Raw genomic sequence first — 22,254 nt, 5'->3', positions numbered from 1 at the left:
GTGAAGTGGTGCTGTTCCGCAGAGCGACTCACGCGTGCGTGCTGCAGCTGAAACTCCACTATGGCCTGCTGCTGCTCGCACAGTCTTTCCAGCATGTGCAAGGTGGAGTTCCACCTTGTGGGCACGTCACATATGAGGCGGTGAGCGGGAAGGCCGAAGTTACGCTGCAGCGCTGACAGGCGATCAGCAGCAGGGTGAGAACGCCGAAAGTGCGCACAGACGGCCCGCACTTTCTGCAGCAGCTCTGACATATCGGGGTAGTTTTTAAGGAACCTCTGCACCACCAAATTCAGCACATGCGCCAGGCAAGGGATGTGCGTCAAACCGGCTAGGCCCAGAGCTGCTATGAGATTTCGCCCATTATCGCACACCACCAGGCCGGGCTTGAGGCTCGCTGGCAGCAACCACTCATTTGTCTGCTGTTCCATGCTCCTCCACAACTCCTGCGCAGTGTGTGGTTTGTCCCCCAAACAGGCAAGTTGTAAAACTGCCTGCTGTCGTTTACCCCTGGCCGTGCTGAAGTTGGTGGTGAAGGTGTTACGCTGTTCGGATGAGGAGGCGGTAGAGGATGAGGAAGCGGAGTAGGAGGAGTTAGGAACAGGAGGCAAACTGAAGCGCCCTGCAATCCTCGGTGGTGGAAGGACATGCGCCAAATTGCTATCCGCCTCAGGCTCATCCGCCACTGCATTTACCCAGGGAGATATAACGCCCCTGACCGTGCTTACTGGTCCACGTATCGGTAGTTAGGTGGACCTTGGCACAGATGGCGTTGCGCAGTGCACACCTGATTTTTTCCCCCACTTGGTTGTGCAGGGAAGGAATGCCTGATCATGCAGGTTGTGCTCAGGTTGAGAAGGTTTATGCCTCGCTTCAGGCTCTGATTGCACAGGGTGCAAACCACTCGTGTCCTGTCATCAGCACATTTTCTAAAGAACTTCCACGCTAGAGAACTCCTTTGAGCTGACTTTGGTGCGCTCGTTCCCTTGCTGCGTTGGGCAGTAGCAGGCGTAGTGTCTAGGGCACGGCCGCTCCGCTTCTGCACCCTGCTCCCTCTTCTGCTGTGCTGGTGGCTCTGTGCGACCACCGCCTCTTCCTCCAAACTACTCAGGTCACCTGCATGACGTTTATTCCATGTGGGGTCGAGGACCTCATCGTCCTCCACATCATCTTCCACCCAGTCTTCACCCCTGCCCTCCTTGTCGGTCTCCACAATGCTGAACGCCGCAGCAGTTGGCACCTGCGTTTCGTCATCATCGGAGACATGCTGCGATGGTCCTTGCATGTACTCATCTTGAGAAATAAGTGGTTGGGCATCGCTGCACTCAATCTCTTCCACTTCTGGGGCAGGGCTAGGTGGTTGGCCCTGGGAAACCCTGCTGACAGAGTCATCAAAAAGAAGAAGAGACTGCTGTATGGCTTGGGGCTCAGACTGCTTGCCTGATTTGCAAAGGGGTGAGGTGAAAGACGTTGGACATCGGCTGCAGGTGCCAACTCTGACCTTTCTGCAGTAGACTGGGTGGGAGACAATGTGAAGGAACTGGAGGCACTGTCAGCAGCAAACCAATCTACTATCGCCTCTCTGTGTTCTGGCCTCATCACTTCTAGAGGCGTATGATGCCCTACCAAATACTGATGCAGGTTCTGTCGCCTACTCACACTTGAGGAAGGTGTTTCACTTGTGCGTGTAGCTGGCACAGATCGACCACGTCCTCTCCTTGCAACAGGAGCTCTACCAGCAGCACCACGACCCAGGCCACGGCCCTTATTTGACGGTCTCCTCATATTTCTGTAATTTAAGATCTTGCCCTAGAAAGGTGTTTATTGAATAGCGGAACAAAACAACAACAGTATCGCACGGGTGTATCTCACAGTCAAATAAGCAAACTATGCCGCAATTTAATGTTTTTTACACCAAAAGGGTGTATATTGAATAGCGGAATAGGATAAAAAACTGTGTATCTCACACGTACAAACACAGACTAGGCACGATTAAATTTTTTTCTACCCTAAAGGGAGGATGAGGAAGAGAAGTAGGAGGAGTTGGGAACAGGAGGCAAACTGAAGCGCCCTGCAATCCTTGGCGGGGGAAGGAGATGCGCCAAACTAATTTAAAAGGTGTATCTCACACGTACCGATACAGACTATGCCGTAATTTAATTTTTTACACTCCAAAACGATGTATATTGAATAGCGGAATAGGAAAAATTTTATAATACGGTGTATCTCACACGTATAAACACAGACTAGGCCCCGATTACAATTTTTTGTACCCTAAAGGCAGGATGAGGAAGAGGAGTACGAGGAGTACGAGGAGTTGGGATCAGGAGGCAAACTGAAGCGCCCTGCAATCCTTGGCGGGGGAAGGAGATGCGCCAAACAAATTTAAAAGGTGTATCTCACACGTACCGATACAGACTATGCCGTAATTTAATTTTTTACACTCCAAAAGGGTGTCTATTGAATAGCGGAATAGGAAAAATTTTATAATACGGTGTATCTCACACGTACAAACACAGACTAGGCCCCGCCGATAAAAATTTTTTGTACCCTAAAGGCAGGATGAGGAAGAGGAGTAGGAGGAGCAGGCAGGAGGCAGACTGAAGCACCCTCAAAACCTTGGCAGTATGAGATGCTCCCCAAAAATTGGAAAGGTGTATCTCACACGTACCGACACAGACTATCACGCAATTTAATTGTTTATACCCAAAGGTTTTGATTAAATAGCAGAATAGGAAATATGATAAAAAAAAAAGTGTATGTATATCACACGTACAGAAGCACCCTAGGCCCCAATTACTACTGTTTGTACCCCTAAAGGCAGGATGAGGAGTAGGAGGAGTATGGAACAGGCAGCACCCTCAAATCTTCAGAAGTATGAGATGAACCTCAAAAACTTGGAAAGGTAAATCTCACACGTACCAACACAGACTATCCCGCAATTTAATTGATCCCCAAAGGTTTTTATTAAATAGCGGAATAGGAAATATGATCCAAAAAAGTGTATGTATCTCACACGTACACAACCACACTAGGCCCCAATTACTATTGTTTGTACCCCTAAAAGGATGGATGAGGAGTAGGAGGAGTATGGAACAGGCAGCACCCTCAAATCTTCAGAAGTATGAGATGAACCCCAAAAACTTGGAAAGGTTGATCTCACACGTACCGATACAGACTATCCCGCAATTTAATTGATCCCCAAAGGTTTTTATTGAATAGCGGAATAGGAAATATGATCAAAAAAAGTGTATGTATCTCACACGTACACAACCACACTAGGCCCCAATTACTATTGTTTGTACCCCTAAAAGGATGGATGAGGAGTAGGAGGAGTATGGAACAGGCAGCACCCTCAAATCTTCAGAAGTATGAGATGAACCCCAAAAACTTGGAAAGGTTGATCTCACATGTACCGACACAGACTATCCCGCAATTTAATTGATCCCCAAAGGTTTTTACTGAATAGCGGAATAGGAAATATGATCCAAAAAAGTGTATGTATCTCACACGTACACAACCACACTAGGCCCCAATTACTATTGTTTGTACCCCTAAAAGGATGGATGAGGAGTAGGAGGAGTATGGAACAGGCAGCACCCTCAAATCTTCAGAAGTATGAGATGAACCCCAAAAACTTGGAAAGGTTGATCCCACACGTACCGACACAGACTATCCCGCAATTTAATTGATCCCCAAAGGTTTTTATTGAATAGCGAAATAGGAAATATGATCCAAAAAAGTGTATGTATCTCACACGTACACAACCACACTAGGCCCCAATTACTATTGTTTGTACCCCTAAAAGGATGGATGAGGAGTAGGAGGAGTATGGAACAGGCAGCACCCTCAAATCTTCAGAAGTATGAGATGAACCCCAAAAACTTGGAAAGGTTGATCTCACACGTACCGACACAGACTATCCCGCAATTTAATTGATCCCCAAAGGTTTTTATTGAATAGCAGAATAGGAAATATGATCAAAAAAAGTGTATGTATCTCACACGTACACAACCACACTAGGCCCCAATTACTATTGTTTGTACCCCTAAAAGGATGGATGAGGAGTAGGAGGAGTATGGAACAGGCAGCACCCTCAAATCTTCAGAAGTATGAGATTGTGTTCACTGTACCCCACAAAGATTATGTTCACTGCACCCCAAAAAGATTGTGTTCACTGCACCCCACAAAGATTGTGTTCACTGCACCCCAAAAGGATTGTTTTCACTGCACCCCACAAAGATTGTGTTCACTGCACCCCAAAAGGATTTTGTTCACTGCACCCCACAAAGATTGTGTTCACTGCACCCCAAAAGGATTTTGTTCACTGCACCCCAAAAAGATTGTGTTCACTGCACCCCACAAAAATTGTGTTCACTGCACCCCACAAAGATTGTGTTCACTGCACCCCAAAAGGATTTTGTTCACTGCACCCCAAAAAGATTGTGTTCACTGCACCCCACAAAGATTGTGTTCACTGCACCCCAAAAGGATTTTGTTCACTGCACCCCACAAAGATTGTGTTCACTGCACCCCACAAAGATTGTGTTCACTGCACCCCAAAAGGATTTTGTTCACTGCACCCCAAAAAGATTGTGTTCACTGCACCCCACAAAGATTGTGTTCACTGCACCCCAAAAGGATTTCGTTCACTGCACACCAAAAAGATTGTGTTCACTGCACCCCACAAAGATTGTGTTCACTGCACCCCAAAAGGATTTTGTTCACTGCACCCCACAAAGATTGTGTTCACTGCACCCCACAAAGATTGTGTTCACTGCACCCCAAAAGGATTTTGTTCACTGCACCCCAAAAAGATTGTGTTCACTGCACCCCACAAAGATTGTGTTCACTGCACCCCAAAAAGATTGTGTTCACGGCACCCCAAAAGGATTTCGTTCACTACACACCAAAAAGATTGTGTTCACTGCACCAAGATTGTGTTCACTGCACCCCACAAAGATTGTGTTCACTGCACCCCAAAAAGATTGTGTTCACTGCACCCCAAAAAGATTGTGTTCACTGCACCCCAAAAAAGATTGTGTTCACTGCAGCCCACACACAGCAAAATGGATGTGGATCACTGACACCTGCCTATCTCCTATCCCACACCACACAGCAATATCGATTGTAGTTTGTAGAACACACTTTCCCTAAAAATCAGCAGACTCTATCCCTAACAGGATTGATAAGAGATCGTAGATCGGGACTAAGTGCAGACCCCACTCCACACAGCAATATCGATTGTAGTTTGTAGAACACACTTTCCCTAAAAATCAGCAGACTCTATCCCTAACAGGATTGATAAGAGATCGTAGATCGGGACTAAGTGCAGACCCCACCCCACACAGCAATGTCGATTGTAGTTTGTAGAACACACTTTCCCTAAAAATCAGCAGGCTCTATCCCTAAAATGCCTACAACTCGCCCTGCCTAAAACACTCCGACCTGTCCCTCAATTCTATCCGGACACAAATGTTTTTTTCCTGCCTGTCTGTCCCTAATCAGCAGCCAGCACGTTGATGTGTGCTCTCTCCCTGATCTAAGCAGCAGAATGACGCCGCTGCGGCACTGCCTCGAACTTATAAAGACTTGGTCACATGCTTCAGACGGCCAATCACAGCTACTGATACATTTGCAGGCATGGCTGGGATGGCTTAGGCACACCAGTTAAACGCTTGTTGATTGGCTGTTGAAAGCCCGCCATGAAAAGCGCGCCAAATCATGCAAAACCCGGAAATAAAACGACCGAACACGGATTTTTACCCGAATATACAGTAAAGTGTCCGTGTTCGGGTAACAAAAATCCAATTATTCAGTACGAACACGAATAATACAGTCCGTGTTCGCTCAACCCTAATTGTAACCACAGATTCATTTTAAAGAGCAGTTCAAAGCATCTAAGGAAATATATCATATCGCAAACTTTCATTATATAATATCAGCTTTGTAATAATAATACAAACAATCGTTATTTTTGACTGTCCAATATACATTATATTGTCAAAAAGTATAGAGACGCCTGCCTTTATAAGCACATGAACTTTAATGGCATCCCAGTCTTAGTCCATAAGGTTCAATATTAGGTTGGCCCACCCTTTGCTTCTATAACAGCTTCAACTCTTCTGGGAAGGCAGGTGTCCCAATACTTTTGACAATATAGTATAAGCTTACTTGAAAAATCTCCTTTCATGTTGTGAATGCTGCCTGTCTGCTGGTCATCTCTTTTCACAACTTCCTGGATTCCCTACATATTTTTCAGCTTTTCCTCTGCTGTTTACTCTCTACTCTGATTTCTGTACTGACTCTGCTTCCTGAAACTTCTCAGCTCCTCTGTAGTCCAGCAGACAGGCTCTGTGAAATGCATGACATGGTAGTGTCTACTCGCAGGGCATAGTAAATACATGTCACAGAAATCAAGGAACTAAATGTGTGGGGATCTTCACAAAGTAAATTTACAAACTTCAAGATCATTCATAATAATAAGAGTAGGTTAGAAATAATTGCTGTGCCTTGTGTATGGGTAGCTGGACCTGCTGCTTATCCCTTCCTGTGCCCACATGAGAGATTGAACCTATGAGAGCCACTGAGGACAAGGGAGCTGGAGCCAAGTTTAGAAGGACCTGTTTGTGAGGACTGAGATAACGGGGGCTGGGTTCCTGAGGACAGCAGACTCCCAAGCAACCAGGGCAATATTTGCTTTCTACTCGATTGGTGAGTGGATTCAAGTGGTGCTTATTCCATCACCGTTATCACTAGGAGACTGCCCTATTTGCCCAACAGCCCCAAAGTTGTTCACTGCATGCAGTCTTAAAGAGGCGGTAACGAGTACACCACCATACAGATCAGGTCCCGTTGTTAACCGGCTGAAGATTACCAGTTAGGAGCCAGGTACTATACAACTGCCTCACAGGGGTACCCATTCTTAAGAAAATATACATATTCCCACACTAAATGGTGAACACACAGGACGCACTCTGGAACCGTGTTTGATCATTTGTGCAGAGGGTTTTTGTGAGAATTTGTATTACCATTAATTTTATTTACTGTTTATGTTGTTCTTTATAAATGCTCTGTGTCTATCAGGTTAGTTTAGCATCACTGTGGTGTAGGTTAATTGTTATATTATACCTTAGTATTCATGTCAGTTAGCAAATTGCATTCAAACATTTACTTGTTCATTGATTGTTTTGCATTGCCATCTATTTTGCCATGTGATAAAACATTTACTTTATTCACAACTAAGCAACTCAGTGCCCATTTCCTGATGCACTAATATAGTTGTAAGTAGGATACTAAAGCCTGGTACACACCGGCCAAATGTCGGATGGCATTGGTCAGACATGGGAGTAATTCAAACATGTGCAAGTCACAATCTCAAGTATTAACCTTCAAGTCTCAAGCAAGTCCCAAGTTACTGTGGCGAAAAGCAAGCAAGTCAAGTCGAGTCCCTGCTAGAAGTCAAGCAAGTCAAGTCAAGTCATTTATTTTGGTCAAGTCACAAATCAAGTAAAAATACTGATCTACACCAATTTTCACCTTTAAATCAATGGTCAGGAAAGGTTTTATTTTCAACATTAACAAAATTGCTTAGTAATTTTTTCTTGGCGTATTAAAGAAACACTTTGAATGCCCAAACAGCTCAAAATCCTTCGTCCGGTCATGTTTCAACACCACAGTCACTAAAAACATGTTAAGTATTTCCATTGTTAAACAGCCACTGTCCTAAAAATCAGAACACACTGAGGTGTTTTAAGTGACTGTGGTGTCAGAAACATAACAGGCACAATAATTTTGCTTTAACACATCTTGAGAAAATGCAAATATTTAATAACTTAAAAAAGTAAAGTCATTTTCGAGTCATATGTCTCAAGTCAAAGTCAAGTCTCAAGTCATGAATACCAAGTCAAAGTCAAGTCGAGACTTTTATTAATTTTAATCAAGCAAGTCTCAAGTCCTCAAACTGGTGAGTTAAGTCTAAATTAAGTCAAGTCATGTGACTCAAGTCCCCCACGTCAGGCATTGGTCGGTTCAATAGAGACCGGCCGACATTCAGTCCATGTGTATGGTGCTCCCCCTGTCAGAACATAATAGCACAGCAGGGGAGATTGCTGTACTAACATCAGAGTGTCAGTTTTTTTTTCATTCAACACGCTGGGTTGAATGAATAAAAAACTAGTAGTGTGTGCAAGGCTTTATACTTGAGCTCACAAAGGTGTTTGCAGCATCCCATTGCCTAACCCATTGTGTCAGAGGGGACAAATCAGTTCAGAGTTGTGGGAAGGAACAGAGAGCCCGTCATACCAATCGACTTCTCCAGGGGTAGGGCACTACATTACTTTAATCTGAGTCTTCTATATTAAACAGCAGCCATAATCATGAGAGCACTTTATAGAAACAGTGGGTTTGTTTTGGAATAGCTTTCTTGCATGATAAGCAGTGGTTCCAAGATGGTCAGATTGCTGATTGCATAAAAGCAACCCTGTTGCCATAGTAAAAAGAACAACAGCAGCTCCTTGAAGAAGAAGCAGCTTGTTTACTACCTTTCCAGCAGGCAGCATGTTATATCTTCCCTCTTACACACAGCTACTACTGCACCACTGCTATATAATAGTTCTAGGTGTGAGTAATAACATATAATCTGCTTGGTCACCACTTTGTCCCTGCCATGTACAATTAATTTTTGCCCCTATGGACCCTTCTCTTTGGAGAAGCCTATTCTGCCTCCACCTACCAAATGTTATTTTCTCCATCAGCTCATCCCCCACGTTATTACCCATTTTATCACTTGACCCTCCCTCAGAGTTGTATAAAGTACTCAAAACCCATACTTGAGTAAAAGTACAAGTGCTCGATCAAAAAGTGACTTGAGTAGAAGTGGAAGTGCTCCATCAAAAAGTGACTTGAGTAGAAGTGGAAGTGCTCCATCAAAAAGTGACTTGAGTAGAAGTACTAAAGTATTCAACATTTTTTGTACTTAAGTATTGCAAGTAGTTTTTTTTTTAAATTTTTCTACTCAAGTACTGATAGTAAAAGTACCAGTAGTTTTGAAAAAAAAATTGCTACTCAAGTACTGAAAGTAAAAGTACAAGTACTGTGTTATGTAGCTATTAAAGAAAGAAGTCAAAAGTTTGAACATCATATTGTTTTTTTATCATTTCAAATGCAGATTTTATTTATACATACAGTAGCATTTATTTTCGTATGCGCTGATAATACACATGTTTTGAGCTTCATAAAACCTGCCATCTACTGTTCTGGCAGTGGTAATTTTTATAATTGTAACGAGTAACTATGCAGCACAAAAAAAAAATATTGGAGTAGAAGTATTGAAATCATTGAAAAAATGTAGTGAAGTAAAAGTAGTAGGAGAAAAAAATTCTACTCTAGGAAAGTACAGATACCGCCTTTCGGTACTTAAGTACAGTAGTGAAGTAGTTCCACTTAGTTACTATACATCTCTGCCCTCCCTTTTGGATTCTAATCTCTAATGAGAAGGGCTCCCTGATTCCTCTTGAATTGAATTTTATTGTAACTGTACTTTCTGCCCTCATGTTGTAAAGTGCTGTGCAAACTGTTGGCACTATATAAATTCTAAATAATATTATTAAACAAATTTGCCAGCTGGATTAAAAGCTGTTCCACTAATTACTATATGGGCTTGTGCACACTGGTCAATCCTGTCAAACACTGGTTTTACATGTAACAGGGGGGAGTACCGCGCTTTAAAGGTGCATCTGTGCTAAACTATTAATATGTTGTTCCAATATATAAATTGATCATACAAAACAATATATCTAAAGTGACTAAGTGCTTCAGTGATTACTATAATCTGTGTTTCGCTATAAATAAATACCGTTGATAAATAAATATATACAAATCTTATATGCATATAATAACCAGTCTGTGCATACAATAAATATAAATATTCAATAAATAAATATTTGTTCTTATATCCTGTTACTGTAATTAATAATAAATAATCAATATAAATATGTGGTTCAAATATTCTAAATATATATAAAGTGCATAAGTGTCCTCAATAGTGTTGAACAGTGATCAAAAATCTTCCTCCTAAAAAGTGCATGCAGGTGCTCTTCAGGGCTGGTTTTACATGCTTTCAAAAGGCAAAAGGCTACATTTTACCTACTTTGCCTGCAACGTAAAAGCATTTCTAATAGGACCTGCTGTGTTGACAAAAAAGTAATGCAAAGCATTACTTTGAAACTGACATTAGATAAAAATCAGACTACCAATCAGTTTTAAAATCTATGCAATAGCTTTTTTTATACTTGCGACCTGTTCATCTGCATTCTGTTGAAGGGTCATGATGACCAAAAAAGGTCTGCCAACAGGTTCCCATTCAGCGCTCTCAGTCGGATCTGATTGTTAGTACAGTGGCTCTGACCTGAGCCGTCAGTTTTTTTTTTTTGGTTAAACTAAAAAAAAAAAAAACTAGTGTGTGCGAGGCTTTAGACAGCCAATAGGTTTTTTCATGGTCCTGCAACAGAATTACCACTGGAGATGAGACAGATTTTTACTCCAAACGGAAGTGATCAGGTGCCGGTGTTATTCTGTCACAGTGCTATTTTAACCACTTTACGACCGCCCACCGTAGTTATACTGCGGCAGGCAGCAGCTCCTGGACAAACCGCCGTAGCTATACGTCGGTTGCGTGCAGGCAGCTAGGGGGCGAGCGTGCGCCGCCGGCTGCCCGCCTCCGCTCAGCAGTGGGGAAGCCAATGCACGGGTCAGGCAGCTCCGATTGCCACCTGACACCCACGATCATTCCCCACTGAGAGAGAAGATCGGTCAGCTGTTGTAAACACAGCTGACCATTCTTCTCCCTGGAATGATCACAGAGCTCCTGAGATCCTTCTATATAGGAACACAGGTCTCTGTGATCATTTCACAAGCCATGCCCCCCCACAGTTAGAAACACGCCCCTAGGTACACATTTAACCCCTTGATCACCCACAGTGTTAACCCCTTCCCTGCCAGTGTCATTATTACAGTAACAGTGCATATTTTTAGCACTGATTACTGCAGTAATGTCACTGGTCCTCCAAAAAGTGTCAAAAATGTCAGTTAGGGGTCCGATCTGTCTGCCGCAATGTCACAGTCCCACAAAAAAATGCAGATCGCCGCCATTACTAGTAAAAAAAAAAAAAAAACTATAAAAATGACATAAATCTTTCCCATAGTTAGTAGACGCGATAACTTTTGCAATGTTTTTTTACCAAAAATATGTAGCAGAAAACAAATTGACCTAAAATGTAAAAAAAATTTTTTTTTTGGGGAATGTTATATAGCAGAATGTGAAAAATATTGTTTTTTTTCAGAATTGTCACTCTTTTTTTGTTTAAAGCACAAAAAATAAAAATCGCACAGGTGATCAAATACCACCAAAAGAAAGCTCTATTTGTGGGAAAGAAAGGACATTCATTTTATTTGGTACAGCATTGCACGACCGCACAATTGTCCGTTAAAGTGACGCAGTTCCAAGTCACAAAATATGACCTGGTCATTAAGGGGGCAAATCCTTCCGGGCCAGAAGTGGTTAAAGTAGCTTAGTGGAGGAATTCTTTAAATTAAGCCAAGGTATTATCACAAATCGGTCTCATTGCTCCTGTTTAGTAATGCCTTGTTGTCTCACAGAATTGATACATATTCCCTACAGTTCAAGTGTAATTTTGTATACAGTAAAACCTTGGATTGTAATCCAAAGCACTCTTATATCAAAGTGAATTTCCCCATAAGAAATAATCGAAACTCAGATGATTCGTTCCACAACCCTTTATTCAAAAGTCCCTCAATTTATAGTCCATATAAAAAGATTATGGCAATGTGATTGGTTGTGTAACCATAAAATGTCCATCCACAAATGGCATCCTCCACAAGGGAATTAGAAGCAAAATCCAGCAGGAGCTACAGAGTATAAAAGAGAAGAGAGGAGCCTCTAAGTGTAGCAATATGGTTACATTTAATGAAGGTACAACATTTAGCAACTCACATGGTTGATGATTAAAAGAGGCACATCTAAGTATGCAGGCATCCGGGGTAAAGCTGTCCACATAGACCGATCAAACCTCCGGTTCTTACCACCGTCAGTCTGCAATCGTGACCAGGAAGACTACCCTGCAGTAGAGTAATCTAAAAGCAAGGCTTGAAGCGCGCATGGAGCGCAGTTTGGAAGGAATGACGTAGATGGCGGTGCAGGGGATGGTCTATGTGGACAGCTTTACCCCAGAAAACTGCATAATTAGATGTAAATGTTTTAATCGTCAACCATGTGAATTGATAAATGTTGTACCTTCATTAAATGGAACCATATTGCTACACTTAGAGGTGCATCTCTTCTCTTTTATACTCTGTAGCTCCTGCTGGATTTTGCTTGCAATCCCCTTGTGGAGGCTGCCATTTGTGGATTCTCTTTCATACTCAGTTCTGACGTGACGCTACTTGCATATCAAGACATCGCTTGTTTATCAAGTCAAAGTTTATTAAAAAATGTTGCTTGTCTTGCAAAATGCTCCCAAACCAAGTTACTCTAAATCCAAGGTTTTACTGTATATTGTGGAAAACAATATATTATAAAATTACAAACTTCCTCTAAATTTGTTCACTGAATTTTAGGATACATTTGCCCACACCTCACAATAATGCATGTATGTTGCATAATGTGGGCACTAAATACAATGAGGTTATTATACATATATTTCCTACAGGAAATTTCTTATCTCTGTTTAATAAGATAAAAGTCCAATTGTATCTCTTTCTTCAAGAGGTGGATGAAGTCCAAGGTCAAATTTGGAAATTGGCATGGTTGTTCTTTCTAGACTATATAAAGGAGATAGAGAGAAGGGTCTGTACCTGCTATTTCTTTCTTAGCCCATTTGCTTTAAAGAACAGACAAAATGAAAACCTTGGTAAGTTCAGCTACATTCTACATTTTACAAAATACAATACAATCAATGTATATTAAATGTATAATGAGAGATTTACAGAACATTTTAGAATGCTATATCTAACTCAACTTTTCCAGCCAGTGTGCCGAATAGGGGGTCTTTGTTGAGCTAGATAAAAGATCTACCTAACATTAAGGTGCAATATATGTAGATGGTCACCACTGACCTTCTGTAGAACAAGTTAGCTACCTGGGTGGCACACATTTTCCAGGTCAACAACTCAGAAAATGGGATCAGCATTATCAGAAAGAAAAATAATCACCCATGGCATGGGGTAAGGGAAGTAGGGATCTTGAGTGATACAGGGTTTTTCCTCAGTCCACAATTTCAAATTCCAACAGAGAAATTACTTATCTGAAAATCCCAAAAGGAATTTTGCACAGATTCCACCACTTTTTTTTACAAACTATCAAATCATGAATTTTGCATAAGCCAACAGTGACTATTTACAATATACAGGATGTCAATGCTTTATATAAAATAACATGTGACTTTTTTATGTTTCAGGTCATCTTTGCTGCTCTCTTTGGAACTCTGCTTGCTAATGATGTAAGAGAAAATAAGATTCCTTGTAACAGTCATCAGTTGTTTCCTTTCTTATTTTTTCAAACAGGTAGCATTATTGAGGTCATAGACCTTAGTATTCATAAGCAGGGCAGGTAAATACTGGTGCAGATTCACCATACAGCATGAATGTGTTTTGTCAGAAACATTTTTGTGCTTATTATGTTTTGGCATGGCTTGCTTTAAAGGGAAACTTCAGTCAAAAATGAAAGCTTTCCTATTAATGGTATCTTGAATATCTTTATCTTTGAAATTGTTCATTTACTGGCTAGCTGCTTTTGTAGCTTAGAAAGTCTTATCTAAACTAGACAATGAGCTTCTTCCTGTTCTTCATCGACAATGCTATCACCCTTTATCTGAATTTGCTAAGCTGTCTTTCACTTCCTGAAAAGGTTGGCGGTCTTTCTTAGACAGGCATGCCCAGACCTGCTTGGCCCCACCCCCATCCCACCTATCCTTCACCATGATCTCCTCCTGTCTTCATAGCCTCAATTAGGATAGCAGCCTCTCCTGAGAGAGAGAGAGAGAGAGAGAGAGAGAGAGAAAGAGGGGAGGGGGGCCACGTGACAAGCACAATTAATGAAAGAAATAAGGTACAAAGGAAGATTTTTGAAAGTTAAAAAGGATTACATGCGAGTAATGAGTTTTAGGCTCCATTTCTACTCGTGCAACTTGTCATGCGACTTTGGACATATAAAGTCGCATGACAAGTCACAGCCCTTTGATTTCAATGGCACCCATTCCCATCTATGTGACTTTGAAAATCAGCGACTTTGAAAAGGTGCCTGCACTACTTTGATGCGACTTTGATCCAGAGAGTGTAAAGTTGGATCAAAGCTGCACTCAAAGTCGCACTCTAAATCACACAGCTTAAGAGTAACACTAGTGGAAACTTACCACTAGGCTAGAGTGCGACTTTGGAGTGCGACTGAGTGCAGCTTTGATCCAACTTTACACTCTCTGGATTAAAGTCACATCAAAAAATGCATAAAAGTAGTGCAGGTACCTTTTCAAGGTCACTGATTTTCAAAGTCAAATAGATGAGAACGGGTGTCAGTGAAATCAATGGGCTGTGACTTGTTATGTGACTGCGTGTCCAAAGTTGCATGACAAGTCGCATTAGTGGAAACTGAACTTTAGTCTATGTTTCCACTATTGCGATTTAGAGTGCGACGTTACACTCTCTGGATCATCAAAAGTTGCATCAAAGTGCAAGTACTTTTTCAAGGTCACTGATTTTCAAAGTTGCATAGATGGGAACAGAGGTGCCATTGATTAATCGCCCTAGTGTAAACGTAAACTTAGTGTGGTTGCCTGTACTATGATCAATGTAGACTGTGAGCTGAGACCCCAGAGCACTTCTAGCTACACTGACAGTTAGGTAGGATCGAGAGGAGGACAGAGAGGCAGAAAAGAAAGGAAAAGCAGAGAATGGAGGGTATAAAGGGAGGTTGAGGAAAGATGGATATGGTAGGAAGGGAAGAAAGGCGGGGAATGGAGCAGTGCCATCTTAAGAGTATTAAAGGTCCCTGTGCAATGCAGTGCACTGGGGCCCTGCCTACACAATCACCCACGAGAATAAAAATGTAAATTATCGATAAGGCGATATTTATTGGTACAGCAGTGCCAGGCTAATGAAAGCTTCCAAGTTTGGCGGCTGGGTTTGGTGAACACCCACACAGCCGGGAGTCAGACTCCACCGTCCTTTGTGTGAAAGATATTCCTGCAGTTGTGGGCTCCCCCTCCACGGCCCAAGTTGCCTGACAACAGCGCAGGGCAGACAGGTGCTTGCCACCTGCTAAGTTTGGCGGCAAGATGCACACGGGAATTGGGACTAATGCTTGGCTGGGGCTGGGTCTCTGGACAGGTGCCCCCCCCCCCCCCCGGGCAAGTGGGGCCCCTGGGCAACTTCCCGGCATGCTTATTAAGTACGATTTTTTTTAAACATTTTAACTGTCTACCATCAGTAGAACCCTTTGCAGCGAGTAAATACATACAATATATACAATTTGTAAATCAAGATCCTCTAAATTCCTGAACAACATGATTTTCGGCAGATCATACAGAATAGCGAGCAGGCAAATTATAAATTTGCAATTTATATTCAGCAATTCTTCTGGTTCAGTAAGCCTGGGAGTATACATTTCAAAGATTCAAGAAACCTTAAACTATTCTAAGAAAAATATCAACATGTTGACCTCTGAAATACCAGCATTTTTATTATGTTTTTCATAGGATTCGTAACCCCGCAGAGTAGTTGTAAAAGCATTAATTCTGGGTATTTATAATTAGTAATAATAGTTGTACAGCATCCAAATCAAGAAAATCCTGCTGGCTAACCCTAGGCAGTGCCTGATTAGAATATTTTACATGTTTTAATTTGATTGTCTAATTCGTTTTATGTTAACTTTTAACATTCTCCCACAGAATGTAGATATGAATAATTCTGGGAATGATGGTGGCAATGTGCATCAGACTGTGAACATTAACAACCAGGACAAGGTAGCCAACATCAACAATCTGAATGGCTGGAACTCCTGGGATTCTATCTGTGATTATGGACAGGTGAGATATCAGCCAATACCCTTTGTTTTATGAGATGACAGTAAAATTGGCTTGTTTTTTTTCTAAATTGCGCTGGTCATAAACCTGAGTGGGATCAAATACTGGGAAACAATCCAAGTTCATCTACAGTATCTATTCAACCGTGACATTCAAATACATAGAGGGAATTAATTGTGCTTAGCTTAACTAAACATACTGGGGCTAGAATCTGATTGGTTGCTGTGCACAGTTGCTCCAGATTCTGTCTGCTCCAGTTTTAGTAGATTCCCCCCCAAATGCCTTTTCTCTAAAGTAAAGTAAACTTAGAGACAGACCCATTGTCATGATAATGTCTTCAAGCGCTTTTGACCTTTGCAATCCCATCTTCATTCTTCATTACACAGATCCAATGACAACACCATTTAGTGATTCTAAAATAACATGCATACTAACAGTCATTATACAGTTATGTGCATGAAGTAGACAATCTCAACACAAGCGAAAATGTTTTAGTAATGGTACAGCAACGATAAAATATCAGAATGAGAATGAAATTTGTTTTTGTTAAGTTGATTTGATTGACTGGTTGGTTGGTTAGTTAGTTGGTTGACTGATTGATTGATTAATTGATCGATAGGCTAACTGATTTTATTCCATTTTGAAATTCAATATAATCTGGGATTGTTAAAGTCAAATTTTTTTTATAATATTTTGGCTCACTCTTTTTTATCTTTATTTTTAAATGAAAGGGTGTTGTTGCAACAAGGCTGTATGGGAAGAAAGTATGCGTAGTGGCTAAGATGGATAGCACCAAGTTCCCCGGTCTGGAAGTCATTAGAACAACATACCAACAAAGCCCGGTAAGAAACATAACGCTCCATATTTTAAATACCTCACTGAAACTGGCAATAAATGCTAAAGTGGACCTATACATACATTTTACCAAAAAGCAATGTTTATAAGTCTGACTGGTATGGATAAATAGATAGTAACATAGGGGATGAACTATTTACCTTTCAATGAAAAAATTATATCCTCCACTTCCAAATGTATGACCAAAATCCTAGCTATTCAGTAACATAATCTGGAGGATTAGATGATCTGAACTCTGATTTTACCTTTCATCAAAGATCGCATGACCAAATTTCTAGGCTCTAGGTTAAATGGACAGTTGTGGGTAAAACCTAAAACCTCTTCAGGAAGATAGTATTGCAACCATGTTATTACTCTTTATGTAGCTATCTCAGGAAGACAAGACATCATTTTAAGTCAACATTTGAGAATGGGTTCACTTTAATACATGAGAAACTTCCACATGTACAGGAAGAATGTGCAGCTGAAAGGATACAACAGGAAGGAAAGTTACCAGTTACTTCATCCTGAATTTGTTTTCTTGACTTACGGGAAAATTCCACTTCCAATGTGATGACAGTATAGTTTTATCGTGATGCAAGGATAACCAATGTCAGTTAATTTTTTGATCCTCATCAGTATTTTCATGCTGTCAATCTAGGTCATCCTGAGTCATGAATTGCACCAATCACTGCAGATAAAAAAATATTTACATCTATAGATAGTCAAAAAATGCTCAAACAGGCAAGAAAGTGAGAATATACAGTGTGTTTATTTAAATGTATGATTTTGTTTAAACTATTGCTAATAATGTGCTTATTTAAATTGTTTCTATATTCAGCTCAATGCACCTCCAAGCCTCTTCAAGTTTTCTCTTAAGAACCCAGTTCCCATTGCCAACATTGGTATATATGGTGTGCATGTAGAAGCCCTGTGCCGAGGAATCCCAACCTACACTACCGAACCAATCCAAGGTGGGAACAATTCCTATCTATCTATCTATCTATCTATCTATCTATCTATCTATCTATCTATCTATCTATCTATCTATCTATCTATCTATCTATCTATCTATCTATCTATCTATCTATCTATCTATCTATCTATCTATCTATCTATCTATCTATCTATCTATCTATCTATCTATCGTTAACTTTCTGAAGTCTTTTTTTTTTATATTTCACAATAAAACATGATATTACTGGATAGCCATACCTTAATGCTACCCCCCATCAAAAAAAAAAAGGTTTGCACAATGATGAATTTGCATTAATACAAATATAATAAGTACTGTACTGCACATTTAACAAAAAATATTAAAAAGTAAGGCACTAACTCACAACCTCAATCAACATATATGCAATATGTACACGTCAATACAATAATTGTGAAAAAAAAATTGTAATGACAACACAAACAAATACAAAAGTCCATAGAACAAGGTGGTCCTTGGTGTAGAACTCCAACAACCATGCTTCCCGGTGATAAAAAGCCTTAAATACTCCTTTAGTTAGTGCTCCAACACTGTGTGTTACCATACATATTGGATAAGCCTTTGATATCTTAGGGTATCATCTTTGTTCCAATTGTATTCATGATGTTCCACACTTGCAATGCCTAGTAAAAGTAAGCCAGCCGCTGTCCTTTCAAATGTTCATTGTCATACACAATGGCAGCCGAGACCCAGAAAAAAATATATAATGGTCCAGGATAGTATAAAAATGTTTATTAAAATACCAAAACCAAGATAAAATGTACATTTTGCACTTACAAAAAGGTGCTATAGTCAGCACCAACACAAACAGCCTGGTTGTAATTGTCCTGCAAGTCGCTCTATCCGAGCCGGTGTGAATTCCAAATGACCAGAGGTGCTAGCCAGACCCAACAGGAAGTGACGTCAGGAATGGCCGACATGCAGTCTCAATGCATTTCCCATACCAGCATCATCAGGAAGTAAAATCTGCATTCTATCTTGGTGTTAGTATTTTAATAAACGTTAATACACCATCCTGGACTATTATATTTTTTTCTGGGTCTCAACTGCCAGGGTATGAGAATGACAATTTGAAAGGACAACGGCTGGCTTACTTTTATTAAGCATTGCAAGTGTGGAACATCATGAATACAATTGGAATAAGGATGATACCTGATACCCCTAAGATATCAAATGCTTATCCAATATGTATGGTTGTAAGTGTAATATGTAAGTGTGCATTTTGTACACACAGTGGTGGAGTACTAACTAAAGGAGTATTTAAGGCACTTTATCACCAGGAAGCACGGTGGTTGGAGTTCTACAGCAAGGACTATCTTGTTCTATGGCTTTTTTTTATTTTTATCTTTTGTCATTACAATTCTTTTTTCACAATTATTGAAGTGTACATATTGCATATATGTTGATTGAGGTTGTGTGTTAGTGCCTTACTTTTTAATATTTTTTGTTGTTTGGAGGTGGTGGATCCAATTAATTAGGCAGTTTCACATATATATTAATTAGCTATTTTTTATTTAGGTTGGCGCCAATTTTACTAATATACTTTTTCACATGTACTGCACATTTGTATAAAAAATGTAAGGAAAAACAAACTAGACAAATTAGAAGTCTATTGTTTTAAATCATCCGGCTATAATGAATGTTTTTTCTATCATAGCACTTTTTATTTTCAGACCTTTGACTGTTATTTTCTGTTTTTGTTAGCTCTTATTGCTGATAATAACGGTGGGTAAGGCAAGAAATAATTATCCTAATAGTTAATTGAGCCTATTAGCTAATAAAAAAAAACCTGAACATTGTGGGGGTTACTACAAAAATGTTTTCTGGGCATCACCACCACCTAGTTCAAAAGGAAAACATTTAACTCAACTTTGATATTCAATAACAAAAAAGGCTTTGAATTTTTAGGCATAGGGTTTCTCTTACCACGACTGTTATGGCACTTTTCCACTGCAAGTACCGGCTAGTACCGGCTCGGCTCTACTCGGCCCTGCTTGGCCCGGTTTGCTTTTCCACTGCGGTACCGCATGGTATAGTGTCGGAACGGTTCGGTACGGTACGGTATAGGTTTGCTTTTCCACTAAAGTAGTACTAAAGTTAAGTGGGTGGGATAACAACGGGGTGGGTGTGATTCTCTGACCAATCAGTGGCTAGTAGTGACTCCATGCAAAGGATTGTGGGATATGGTACCAGTTTGGTACCTGTTGGAACCACAATCGAGTAGGTACTGTTTTTTCAGAGCCGTACCGTACCGTTCGGTTCCATGCAGTGGAAAAGCAAACCTATACCATACCGTACCGAACCGTTCCGACCCTATACCATGCGGTACCGCAGTGGAAAAGCACAAAAGCGTGCCGAACTGGTACGGTTCCATGCAGTGGAAAAGCGCCATTAGAGACCGCGCTCAAATTGCTGCATACAATCAATTTAAAAGACTGGTCTGCCTAAAACTGATATTTGATATTGCGTCTTGTGGTCTAGCTTCTTAAAAATGTAAGGTTAAAGCTTTGTTAGTGATAAATATGTTTCTATCACAACAGCAACAACCTTTGAGAAAAGGTGGGAATCCATATAGTTAAATTGTGTCATATAAGGAAGATAACAAGCGACCTAATTTTACATAGTACTGTGTGCATTATTGATTCTGGTAATAATCCCATTGATGATCGATTAAAGCTATGACACTAACATTGCTTCTCTTTTCATTTTTTTCAGTGGATGAGTTTTACGGATGTGACACAAACAGCATCATCACCATTGGAGGCATCAGCTTCTGCTTTTAGGCCCCCCCCCTACATACCTAAAGTTTCTCCATTACTTAATGCATATCATTTCAAATCTAATTTCTGTACTTTTTTACTGCAAATAAAGCATTTATATGAAACACATGGTTGTCAGTTGTGTACAGTAAAAAATACTTCCCTTAATACAAAGTATTTTATTAAAATGTTTTATATACTATAAAGAGTAAAGGTAAAATATACACAGGATTTCAATGTACACTATTTTAGTCCTGTACTATTCCGTATACTACATATACCACTAAAACGGAAACTGATGCATCATGGTTTTATATGGCTCTATATAGGTTCCTCCCTTACTTATATGAATCCCGGTGTGACCATGAATCTGCCCTTTAAAAGAACCTGAGACTAAAGAAACCAAAAGGCTACTAACATGTTTTCTCTAGTACCTGCTACAGGAGGCAGTCTCTATAAGACAGGCACTGTAGACAGAACAGGTTGTAAAAGAAACACTTACTATGCATATGGTAACTGATATGCAAGTTATATAACATCTTAGAAGTTTATAGAGTCAGTTATATTTATTTACAGCCAATAGAAGAGGAAAAACTATGTATGGATGGCAATTACATAAAAATTACACCCATGACAGGATATTTATTCCATTACAATTGACAACTTTGTAGATAAACCCCCAAAAAATAAGATTGTTCTATCAATGAGACATTTATAATATACAATCGTATTTATTCCATTATCACATTTTATAAAGACTTCCAAAATAGTTTAAAACATATAAAAACTATAGATCAGAGAGGATAGCCATAAACATTTTATTCTTATTTGCATACTGTATGTAATTAAGTTTACAAACCACACACAGCTCTGTAAACCTCATGTATACATGAGCCGCCATACTTTATACCAGTTTTTCTCAACCTTTTTTCAGTCAACGTGCCCTTTAAAATGATGCACACCAGTTTTAAGACCTCATTTACATGGGTGTACTTATGCCTGTGGAGAGCTGTGTTTGCCTGAACAGGGATGCACAGGTGTCCATGCACCTGCATGCATGTCTATTTATGTTAATTGGGATGCAGCGGCTGCATGAACAAAGCTGCTGCTCCCAATTTAACATCTTTGTGGGTGCGTGTTCCCAAACTCATACGGTCTAATTTAGGGACGTGCACCCATACCTGCATCCACATGGATATCATATTGGAAGCAGTGGCTGTGGCTGTGGCTGTGTCAGTGCAGCCACTGGGATGGATTTACTAAAGGCAAATAGACTGTATACTTTGCAAAGTGCAGTTGCACTCTCCAAGTACAGTTTCTTTAGAGCGTAGTAAATGAGGTAAAGCTTCACTTTGCAAAGAATACCCAATCACATGCAAGGAAAATGAAATAAGCATTTTTGCCTGAACATGATTGGATGATGGAAGTCAACAGAGCTGTGTGAAGTACGTAGTAGCAGAGGGTTCAGTGAGCAATATGTAGAGGCATGGTGGTAAGTGAGCAGTATGTAGTGGCAGGGTGGTGAGTGAGCAGTGTGTAGCTATAGGGTGGTCAGTGAGCAATATGTGGTGGAAGT

At 40.4% G+C, this 22,254-nt stretch overlaps 1 protein-coding gene across 1 annotated transcript; it reads left to right on the top strand.

The window, feature by feature from the left end:
* Nucleotides 1–12,914: 12,914 nt before the first annotated feature.
* On the top strand, nt 12,915–20,702 carry LOC309554355 (gastrokine-1-like; the record flags this gene model as incomplete). Its single annotated transcript, XM_082256017.1, has 6 exons — nt 12,915–12,926; nt 13,473–13,514; nt 15,957–16,094; nt 16,823–16,933; nt 17,767–17,899; nt 20,635–20,702. 6 exons carry the CDS (start codon nt 12,915–12,917, stop codon nt 20,700–20,702), a joined length of 504 nt encoding a protein of 167 aa, XP_082112143.1.
* Nucleotides 20,703–22,254: the final 1,552 nt, after the last annotated feature.

The sequence above is a fragment of the Pelophylax lessonae genome, assembly GCF_965119305.1.
Source record: "Pelophylax lessonae genome assembly, chromosome: 4".
Taxonomy (NCBI): domain Eukaryota; kingdom Metazoa; phylum Chordata; class Amphibia; order Anura; family Ranidae; genus Pelophylax; species Pelophylax lessonae.
The sequence above is the reverse complement of the archived record's forward strand: the minus strand, read 5'-3'. Positions and strand labels throughout refer to the sequence as shown.